At 41.9% G+C, this 11,808-nt stretch overlaps 1 protein-coding gene across 4 annotated transcripts in view; it reads right to left on the bottom strand.

The window, feature by feature from the left end:
* Positions 1-11,808, bottom strand: part of epha4b (eph receptor A4b) — a 341,474-nt gene that overhangs the window by 40,301 nt on the left and 289,365 nt on the right. For all 4 annotated transcript variants that reach the window (XM_043701928.1, XM_043701927.1, XM_043701926.1 and 1 more), the window contains 3 exons: positions 10,720-10,787; positions 7,062-7,187; positions 5,806-5,991 (listed from right to left, as the gene is read on the bottom strand). In XM_043701928.1, the coding sequence (XP_043557863.1) occupies positions 5,806-5,991; positions 7,062-7,187; positions 10,720-10,787 (380 nt within the window). The remainder of the gene's footprint in view (positions 1-5,805; positions 5,992-7,061; positions 7,188-10,719; positions 10,788-11,808) is intronic.

An 11,808-nucleotide genomic window follows, 5' to 3' on the forward strand; every position in this document is an offset into this window, starting at 1 on the left:
AGCAGAAATTGGAGAGGTGAGGAGAGGGCAGTGTTGCAGTACAGTGGTCACACTCCCTCCGAGCAAAGTTGGCCAAGTTACTAAGTCAGTCAGTCCTAAACCTATCTGGAAATAGTTCACTCTGGTAGATTGCTTATTGTCCAACATAATGGCAACATGGAAATGGAGGATGTTGGTATTGCTATTCTGTGCCAGGTTGATCAAATCTGGGCTTTCTGTTTCACATTCACACCCATAACACTCACTGACCCTCGCCAAACTCACCTACCTAATTCCAACTACTCCTGCACTATATACCCATGAGATCTGGAGCAATCAACCAGTGTTAAATTGTGGAACGTTTTAAAAAAAAAGCATTAGAAATCTGAAAGGTAAAAACCAGGAAATGCTTAAAACCATCGATATCCCAAAGAAAAGAAAGTTAGTATTTTAGTTGGAATTGATCAAAGCCATTAACCTGCCTCTTTCAGTTATGTGTGCTATATAACTCCAGGATTCTTTGTTTCTTGAGGTAGTCTGGTGGGCTGGTATTGATATTTTGGAGCCTTGGTTGGTTTAGCATTTTGGAAAGAGAATTTGTAGAGGCTTGTCTTCAGAGCTTCAGTCCATCGAGGGAGAGGTTGTTCTTCATGGGAGAAGTGGTCATGACAGATCAATTAATCTCTCCTTGTTGCTTTGATGGATGTCAATGCCCTGGAAACCAATGAGAACTCCTTTTCAAAGTGCTTTTAGCTTCTTTTCCCTCTTCAAACTTTGCACGGGACAGAGGGCCTGGACTTTGAATCAAGTGATTTTATGATTTTATTAATTGCGGATAACCCTGCTCTGTCACTTTGAAAGCGTCAGATATCCTAATTGTGCAAAAGACTGTCTAACTTTATTGCCTGATCACAGTAACCTTTCTGTGGCACGTTTATAATATTTTCATATGATGTATGTCTTTTCATCCTTTTAAATTCGCTTCCTCAATTGAATATTCATGATATCGTGACAAAGTTCAATCCATTTAATTAGCTATGTTTGTTTGAATTGTTAATATTAATCAGAATCACAGATTCACAGCCGAGCCTGAATGATGATTGTTTGGATCCATATGCCAAAAGGTCTCGGAGATCGGCCCTGTAATCTGTTTACAGTTCATTAATCAGCACACAAAAAATAAATATTCAGCAATAGACAAACTAAACAAGCTGAAAAAATAAGAGATTGAATTGCAATATTAATTCATTCTGACTAATTGTTTGGTGTCACTAGAGGATTTTTTTTTCCCTAGATAGTGGAGGTTGTCTGAGGAATCTAATTGAAGGGACTCTTGAAAAAATATTTTTGGGCAGTTTGGAATTTGAATCTATCTGCACTATGCATTCAGATAAAGTTGTACAATAATTTTTGATGCCTTAATTTGTGCATTTCTGCTTGTCTTGTGGCAGCCATTTACAAGTTTACAGGGTGTGAATACGATGGGATAAAACCATCATGAGGCATCGATAGTGGAACAATAACCAAAGTGGCCGCATTGTGGTTAGATGTGGCATTGGGAAGTCTCAAGTGTTAGATTTTCATATCCTCCTTGAGAACGAGAAGGTTTGTCATGTGTCTGGACACTGATAACCAACTTTAGGGAGGACATTCGACATCTGCAGCTTGGTGGCACAGGGGGTACTTTGATGCAGTGTTGACTGAGTATCCAGGGGCTGGGGTATCAGTGGAGTCGCAAATGACCAGCAACTGATTTCAGATGGTTGAAAGGTTAGATTCTCTGGGTAGGAATTTCCCTCGGTGCTACTGAACACTGCCTCAGGTTCGAATGGTGACTTCAAAGCCCACTCTGTGTTGAAAGCAATCGTTGCTTGGAATTCCTGGGGTGATTTAAGACGGTGCCAACACTTGGTGTCTCTTTGCAAGCTCCGTACAGCAGATCTTATTCTCACAGTTCTTTATAACTGCACTTTTAAACGTATATTCTAAGTCTTTATGCCCTTGTTTGTTATGATCTGCCTGTACTACAGAATTAGAGTCCCTACAGTGTGGAAACAGGCCATTTGCCCTATAAGTCCACACCGAGCCAGAAGATTACTCCTGACTTATGCACCTAACCTACACATTCCTATGACACTATGAACAATTTAGCATGGCCAATTCACCTGACCTGCACATCTTTGGACTGTCGGAGGAAACCGGAGCACCCAGAGGAAACCCACGCAGACACGGGGAGAATATGCAAACTCCACACAGACAGTCGTCCAAGGCTGGAATCGAACCCGGGTCCCTGGTGCTGTGAGGCATCAGTGCTAATCACTGAGCCAACTGCTCACAAAACAAAGCTTTTCACTGTATTTATATACACTTGACTGCAATAAAGCAAATCAAGGATTTTTTCTCCCCAGAACAGCCCATTAATGTCCAATGGGCAGGTTTGCTCTACAATTAATAATGGCAGCCCTGTTCTGAATGCAGGACCAATTAGAAGCCATTCATCTTGAAAGCAGTAGCAAGATGCAATGGCAGATCAGTGAGAGAGAAAATGCCCTTTTCTTTGACCTCTTCAAAGGTTAAATGGGAATGACCTACTGATGCAATGTAAAAGGGATGCTCATTAACAGCGAAGCCTATGACTGCTGCAGTACTAGGTGAAGTGTAAACGGTTAATGCTAAATATGTCAATAGTCAGAGTCTGTCATCCATCTCATGATCAGTCTCTCCAGAGAGACAGTTGTGTGTTTAATCCTCTTGTGAAGCTGAGCAGACCCTTAACTTGCCTCGTGCATTTTCCTTTCCCCTGTGATTGTAACAGCATTTACCACGGTCTGCTGTCATGATGCCACCTCCAGGATGTTGGAGCTTGTCTGAAAATTCCCACTCTTTTAGAGGCAAAAACTGGAGATGCTATAATCCAAAATAGACAGGCAGGAGGCTGGAAGAACACAGCAAGCCAGGCAGCACCAGGAGGTGGAGAAGTTGACGTTTCGGGTGTAACTCTTCTTCAGGACTGGAGGTGGGTGTAGGGGGAGCTGCAGATAAAGGGGGTAAGGGTGGTGAGGTGGATGGGTGAAGGCAGGCAGAGGGTATGACCTGATTGGTTAATGGGGGAATGAATCTGGTAAGTGACTAGGAAGGGTGGAAGGGAGAGGGAGTGGCTGGAAAGGGAGTCGGGGGATGGGAAGGGCCTCCAATTTGCAGTTTGATTTCTTGTTGCAATGGAGGAGGCCAAGGATGGTCATGTCAGAAAGGGAGTGGGAAGGGGAATTAAAATGGTTGGTGACTGGGAGGTCTGGTCAGCCCCTGTGGACCCAGCTGTGTTGCATCGTGAACCATTCCCTAAGTTTATGTTTGGTCTCCCTGATGTAGCGAAGACCATATCAGGAGCACCTGATGCAGTAAACTAGATTGGAGGAGAGGCAGGTAAACATCTGTCTCACCTGGAAGGACTGTTTGGGGCCCTTGATGGACATGAGGGGGGAGAGGTTGGTGTACCTGCATGGTTCTGCATCATTCTTAAGATCTTCCTAAACTCCAACTAGATCCACTACCAAGAACATCTTCCCCTCCCCACCCCTCTCTGCTTTCCACAAGAACCATTCTCTTCCACGGTGCTTGGTTTGCGCCACTCTCTCCACCACACCCCCTGAACCCCGAGGGATCTTCCCCTCAAACAGAAAAGATGCAAAACCTGCCAATGCAGCACCCCATCACCTCCATCCAGGGCCTGAAACAATCCTTCCAGGTGAAACAGAGGTTCATCTGCCTCTCTTCCAACCTAGTTTACTGCATCAGGTGCTCCCGATATGGTCTTCTCTACATCGGGGAGATCAAACGTGAACTTCGGGAACAGTTCACCAAGCATTGCACTCAGGTCCACAGGGGCCCACCAGATCTCCCCAGTTACCGTCTATTTTAATACCCCTTCCCACTCCCTTTCTGACATGACTTCCTTGGCTCCTCCATTGCCATGATGAACCAAACCACAAATTGGAGGAACAACACCTTATCTTCCGCCTGGGCAGCCTACAGGCTGGAGGACACAACACTGAGTTCTCTAATTTCAAACAGACTCCCTTACCAACCCCTTCCCCTCTCTTCCAGTCCTCCCCGCCACCTACTGGATTCATTCCTCCCATTGACCAACCAAGTCATACCCTCTGCCTGTCTTCACTTATCCTCACTTTACCACTTGCCCCCACCACCTCTTTATCTGCGACTTTCCCTACAACCACCCCCAGTCCTGAAGAAGAGTTACACCCGAAACGTCAACTTCACTTCCTGATGCTGTCCGGCTTGCTGTGTTCTTCCAGCCTGCTGCCTGTCTACTTTGGAAAATCCCACTCGGTATCTTTTAAATTAGCATTCAGTAGCTATTAACTGTGGTTGAATCAGTTCTCTGTGACGTGTAGAGCAAGGTTGACCAATCCTTCCCCATCTTTTTGCGGAAAAATGGTCCAGGGGCACATAAGAGCCAATGAAGCAGTACAGTGACCTCTGGCAATATTTTTTGTGCTGACTCAACTTTATTCCCAACTCCAGCAAGGGCTCAAAATCCAGCCTTCTCAATCTGAGATCCAAAGTTACTCAATTCGCTTTAATTCACACATCGGATGTTGGTGTCGTTGGCTGGGCCAGCATTAATTCCCCGTTGCACGTTGCCCTTCTGAATGGTGCTGAGTTGCTTTCTGGATCACAACAAACCACTTGGTGTGGGTTCATGCCAGGAGGATTTTTGAAGATTTTAGAAAATAGTTTAGTCTCAAAAAATTGAAAGCCCATGTCTAAAATGCAATACTAACATCTAATTTTAGTCTAATGTAGCACAAGATTCCTGGTATGTACCATGTTAGCAGAATGTAACTTGAACAGACACATTACCACTGACCTCAGAGCTACCAAGCTAAGTTAAGGACAGTTGGTTATGTTTGCTAACTTGTGTGTCTTGCTGGGAGTGTGTACATGTGGAGTTTAGGTAAGGACTTTGCTGAGATGCTCATCCTCAAAACTGAATGTCCCTCACTGACCTTCACCATTTATAATCATGTACAAAGACTGTCTTCTTGACTGAGATACCAGAATCTAACCTGTCCTGATTAAGGCTCACATCACAATGTGGAGCTTTGGCCACAAATTGGTAGGGTTCCCAAATATGATATTCATGTCCAAGACATTTCATCCCAAAATCTTCCACTTCTAACTGTCCTATCCATTTAAACAACTTAATTTCCTTCTTACTTTATTTTTCACAGCAAAGCAATCAAAAAGAATATATCTATGAAAACTTTTCTTCACACAACGTATTGTCCCTTCAGTTTTTCTCCTGAGCAGTTTGCAGATTAATCTTTTAATTCCGAGAGTCTCGGAATACTGCTGCAAGGTAAGAAACCCATTGCAGCAACAGAGGACAAGAAAGTGACAGAAAAAAGAACAAAACTGATCTGGCACGCGACAGATGGGGGTTGGAAAGTGCAGCTGCTAACACTGGTGGGGGGTTTGACAGCACAGTGTGTACAGCAGGTGGTTTCTGGATATCCCAAATAGTCCCAAAAGATATGGTAATCCCTCTTTAAGTGAGTGCTATGTAGCACGCAGTGCTCAAATGCAAGTAAATTACGTGAAGTCAGGGGGTTGCACTGACATAATTACAGCCACAATTCATCTCCATTAAAAGAAGCTTGTTCCATGCAGCAAATCAACTCTCACTTCCTGGTTGTATCACAATCCTTTAACTTTGTGAAATCAATCTCTGGCTAACTGTTGAATGGCCACCCTTGAAACTGGGGTATTAATATTCTGAGTTGTGATTCAGTTAGAAATACTTACATTTTGTAACCACCCCTTCCAAGCGGATTATGTTGGGGTTGTCAAACTGTCCCATGATGCTTGCTTCACTCAGGAAGTCTCTGCGTTGTTTCTCCGAATAGCCAGCTTTAAGGCTCTTGATGGCCACGTAGATCTCTCTCTTCCCTGGTAACTTTAGGCGTCCACTGCAAACCTCGCCGAATTCACCTGGCCAGAAAGGAAAAAGAGAATGACATTTCTGCCACATTTGTAAAAATGTACTTTGCCAAACAGTAAAGCCAATGAATACCAATGCCCTTTCGGGAGCAAAGTGAATCTGAACTGCTTTCTGAGCAATTAGGGATAGATAATAAATTGCTAAGATAGCCATCAATGAATTAAAAAATTCAGAAATCAGCATAACCGCTATAATATTCACTCCCTAAGGATGTACATGGTATCCACATGGGAATTGAATATCATGTGACACGTTGTCAATCTGTGAATTCATCATGAAGACAGATTGAATTGAGGTGTGCATTTCGGTAGGCCTTTTAAAGTAGATCTTTTGAGGTAAATCAAGTCTTTAAAGCTTTACTCATTGTGCCTCTTCTCCCACAATCAATCTCTGCCCAGTTATTACATTATCTGTAGAATCCTCAGCTTTGACAATGCAACAGAAATTGGGGCACAGGCATTCAAAGAAAGGTGCCAAGAGCTGAATAGATCCAATTCATCCAGACCATGGCTAGGTTGTAAAATTAATCTCTTCAGTAAAGTCAGTTGGTATCAGCCACGGCAGCAGATGGGCCACCTAAGTTTATTTCAGTACCATTGGAGCAAGAATAGGAAGATCTGAGAAGATAGCAGTTTCCATTGTCTGTCTAGCCACTTCTACCAAATCTCACACATGTGTGTGTTCATGCTGAGTAAGGACAAGATCAAAATGGCACAACTCAAAATGTTAAAGAAACTGGGCTTTAGTGAAACATGGGTTCATGATTATGGAATTGTTAGGGTGCAGAAGGAGGCCATTTGGCTCTTTGTGTCACCACTGGATAAGGATGGTACAAACTATGGCACTGAGCAGGACAGGATGATGGTATTGACTTGCCACCAAGTAAGAATGTGGAGTTGCACAAGCTTTGCATTGAGCAAGGCAAGAGGTGCAGGTTTGGTACTGACCTAGATAGATAGAAGCCACCACTTTGTATTTGACACCTTTAAACAATTAAGTAAAAGAGCTGCCCTTTCTCCTCACTGGATTCTTGCTTTTATCTATTGTGTAGTTTACTTACCGGCCCCTATAACTCTTTCAATCCTAATGCAGGATGCATCAATTTCCTTTGCAAAGTCCCGAACAGCTTGATTGGGGTCTTCATAGGTGTGTGGATGAACGTAAGTTCTGCTCCCAGGTAACCTGACTGTTGAAGGCAAAAACACTGGTAGTCAAAACCATTGTACTGTTTATAATGAGACCTCTTTTTGCAAAGTATTCAGCTAATAAAACAGAGATGTACACATATCTCATCAAAATTACAAGATTCAAAAGATGCATTTCATAATCTGGCTGTATCATTCAAATTAAACGGCTTTATTAACTGATGAAGAGGCTTTATCAGCAAAACAACATGCAGATTGTGAGAAAGGATCTGTAATAATGTATTTTGGAGCAGTTGCAATTATACCTCAGTTGTAATTTATTTTACTTTTTGTATTTCGTGAGAACAACTTTAACCTCACTATTTAGACAAAAAATGATTGGATTATGTTGAAAACTGGAGTTATGATGCATTCTTTAGATTGAAAATGATTTGTTTTCTTTATTGGGCTGAAAATACTTGCTCACTGTTAAAAAGATTGAACAATAGCACTTTTTAGAGAAACAATTACTTAGATAGCAGCTTCGAAGATAACCACACATTGGCATAACTGTATCTGGCAAATTCCAAATCCATTAAATTAGAATTTGATTGTCCAGAAGAACTAATCAAAGACAAACAGCTTGGAGGAGTGTGGATGGGTGCTCTCCATGAATTCATTCACAGAACATGCAGAAAGTACCAGTGTATTCAACTGGGTTAGGTGTAATCTCTTCAGATAATGGATCCTGACTGGGAAGAGAACTCTTCGAGGCATAATCTAGTCACTCTCAACTACGGACCTAGATTCAACCTGCTGTAACCATATTTGGGCAACTAGTCAGCTGATGAGAAAAAAAACGTATGAACCAACTTAACCCTGCTTGGAGTTTATCTTTTATCTTCAGGCCAAGTAGAAGAGGAGGAATAGAAAGGTGGGAGGACAGACACTTTCCTCTCTCCCTCTATCTTTCCATTCACCCTTCTAGTCTGAGACCTGCCTGTTTTTTTTGACTAGCATTCCACTATGGGCATTGTCTAAATAAATCAACCCAGCAGGTGTTGACTCTGAAAGACCAAACATAAACCACCCGTCAATGTCTTAAAATCATGGCATCATAGAATTTGTGTTCAATTGATGTTTTGGACATTTTAATCTACCTAACCTATCCCTACACTCAGTACGTTCTGTTTGTGAGCTGTTGAATGCATGTGGGTCTGAGAGTGCAAGGATTTTTTATTTTTTTAGGTTGTTAAGTACCAGAGATATGAAATATACAAACGTCTCTTTTTAACAATATCATAAAAGAAACTTTGTGTATGAATTTCACAGGCAAAGCTGTTAAATACACAATAAACGAGTAAGCCGATTCTTCACTTAAAATAAAAACCTTTCATAGTCAAATGATGATTGACAAAAGAAGGAAAAGACAAGAAGAATTCTAGCCTTAATGACTTGACCATTAAATTGGATTCACACCCTGACCAAGTATGTGGATGTTCTGACTAGAGAAGGTGCAAAACTTGGGAAATAAGGCAGGGCAGGTGACTGAGGAGTGGGGGAGTGCTTTGGAGCCAAAACTTAATTCTATTAGTTTTAAAATAGTGATGGAAAAGGGTAGACCAGATCTAAAAGTTGAAGTTCTACATTGGAAGAAGGCTAATTTTGATGGTATTAGGCAAGAACTTTCAAAAGCTGATTGGGGTAGAGGTTCGCAGGTAAAGAGACAGCCGGAAAATGGGAAGCCTTCAGAAATGAAATAACGAGAATCCAGAGATAGTAAATTCCTGTTAGGGTGAAAGGAAAGGTTGATAAGTGTAGGGAAAGCTGGGATGATGAGAGAAATTGATGTTTTGGTTAACAAAATGAAGATAGCATATGTCAGATATAGACAGGAGAGATCAAATGAATCCTTAGAGTATACAGGCATTAGGAGTACACTTAAGAGGGAAATCAGGACCGCAGAAAGGGGACATGAGGTAGCTTTGGCAAATAGGGTTAAAGAGAATCCAAAGGGATTTTATAAATACATTTAAGGACAAAAGGGTAACTAGGGACAGAATAGGGCCCCTCAAAGATCAGCAAGGTGGCATTTGTGTGGAGCCGCAGGAGATGGGGGAGATACAAAACAAGTATTTTGCATCAGTGTTTACTGTGGAGAAGGATATGGAAGATATAGAATGTGGGGAAATAGATAGTGACATTTTAAAAATGTCCATATTTCAAAGGAGGAAGTGCTGGATATCGTGAAACAAATAAAAGTGGATATATCCTCAGGACCTGATCAGGTGTACCCTCGAACTCTGTGGGAAGCTAGGGAAGTGATTGTTGGGCCCCTTACTCAGATATTTGTATCATTGATAGTCACAGGTGAGGTGCCAGAAGACTGGAGGTTGACTAACGTGGTGCCCCTATTTAAGAAGGCTGGTAAGGACAAGCCAGGGAACTACAGACCAGTGAACCTGATATCGGTGGTGGGCAAGTTGTTGGAGGGAATCCTAAGGGACAGGATTTATGTGTGTTTGGAAAGGCAAGGACTGATTAGGGATAGTCAACATGGCTTTGTGTATGGGAAATCATGTCTCCATAGGAGGTATGGTTAGTAAGTTTGCAGGTGACACCAAAATTGGAGGTGTTGTGGACAGCAAAGAAGGTTACCTCAGATTACAATGGGATCTTGATCAGATGGGCCAATGGGCTGAGGAGTAGCAGATTGAATTTAATTTAGATAAATGTGGGGTGCTGCATTTTGGAAAAGCAAATCAGAGCAGGACTTATATGCTTCATGGTAAGGTCTTAGGGAGTGTTGCTGAACAAAGAGACCTTAGAAAGCAGGTTCATAGTTCCTTGAAAGTACACACACAGGTAGATAGGATAGTGAAGAACACATTTGGTATGCTTTCCTTTATTGGTCAGAGTATTGAGTATAGGAGTTGAGAGCTCATGTTGCGGCTGGACAGGACATTGGTTCGGCCACTTTTGGAATATTGTGTGCAATTCTGGTCTCCTTCCTATTGGAAGGATGTTGTGAAATTTGAAAGGGTTCAGAAAAGATTTACAAGGATGTTGCTTGGGTTGGAGGATTTGAGCTACAGGGAGAGGCTGAACAAGCTGGAGCTGTTTTCCCAAGATCGTCAGAGGGGTGACTTTCTAGAGGTTTTTAAAATCATTAGTGGAATGAATATGATAAACAAAGTCTCTTCCCTGGGGAGTGGGAGCCAGAACTAGAGGGCATAGTTTTAGGGTGAGAGGGGAAAGATTTAAAAGAAATCTAAGGGGCAATTTTTTTATGCAGAGGATTGTGCGTGTATGGAATGAGCTGCCAGAGGAAGTGGTGGAGGCTGGTACAATTACAACATTTAAAAGGCATCTGGATAGGTATATGAATAGGAAAGGTTTAGAGGGATATGGGCCAAGTTCTAGCAAATGGGACTAGATTAGGTTAGCATATCTTGTCAGCACAGACAAGTTGGACTTAAGGGTCTGTTTTCGTGCTGCACATCTCTACGACTCTATGACTTCAATTGGATCAGTTCTTATGTATTGTGATCAGACAAAGTATGACCTCATTTGAACTAACTATTATAATCTTACCTTGACCATGATGGAACTGCATTTTTTCCTCATCTGGGTCCTGCTTGGCTTTGATGTAGCCACAGTGCCTTTGGAACAAATGGAAGATGACATTGTTCAGTGACAGAAGGAGCAAGTACAGAGGATAAGCAAAGATTACCATGTTAATTGGCTGTACAGCAAACACTCTCAGTTGGAATGTACAAGTTTAATGCACTAAGTATTTTCCATTTTGCCAGTATTTTACCAGTGTTTCTCAAAAAGCAGAAAACCTTAGAGCAAGCTGAAGGTGATTACCTGTAAGTAAGTTTAAATTGTACAATCTAGGACCTTCACGGATATTATTTTGCTAAATTGTTTACATAAGCTTAATAAATCAATTGGTTAATACAAACTAAAAATAAACCAGGTGAACCAATTGTGTAAGACGAATGAATTAAGTATACAGTATAAGGTTTGATAGAGAGCAGTGCAGGAAGTGTGCTGTACCAACTGCTTCTGGAAGTTTATTACACAATCTGCAATTTTTGCATGTTCAAGAACTGAAGCTCAGACTTGTTGATCTGGGCACAAATATTCATGTGCATCCAGGACGGTGAGAATTACCTGGCCCTTTATGGACTGGGGGAGTTACAGCCCTTATGTTAGGTATATTTTATGTAGTTAATGGTTAAGGTCAGGTGGCTGCAACTGTAACCCTGGTAGAAATTAAATGTGAAATGCAATGATGGAAGAGCCTTTGCCATTGCCCAACAAGTACTGACTTCTTGCTACTAGTGTCGATAAGAATGAAGACTGCAAGGTATTTGGGCAAATTGACTATAGCACCAAGGGATGAGAGACCAGAAACCGAAAAGAAATGTAGTAATTTTAACGGAAACTATAGTCAGTAAGGTAGATGCAGATCCACACATCTGCGTGTGTGGATACTAAGTATAGCTGGTCGTGTCGGTTCGTGGCTAGTTGGTGTTCATGGATGCGGATCGTTAGCTGTCTTCCTGTTTGTCCTATGTAGTGTTTTGTGCAGTCCTTGCATGGGATTTTGTACACTACATTGGTTTTGCTCATGCTGGGTATCGGGTCCTTCATCCTGGTGAGTTGTTGTCTGAG

Source organism: Chiloscyllium plagiosum, chromosome 13, assembly GCF_004010195.1.
Source record: "Chiloscyllium plagiosum isolate BGI_BamShark_2017 chromosome 13, ASM401019v2, whole genome shotgun sequence".
Classification (NCBI taxonomy): Eukaryota; Metazoa; Chordata; class Chondrichthyes; order Orectolobiformes; family Hemiscylliidae; genus Chiloscyllium; species Chiloscyllium plagiosum.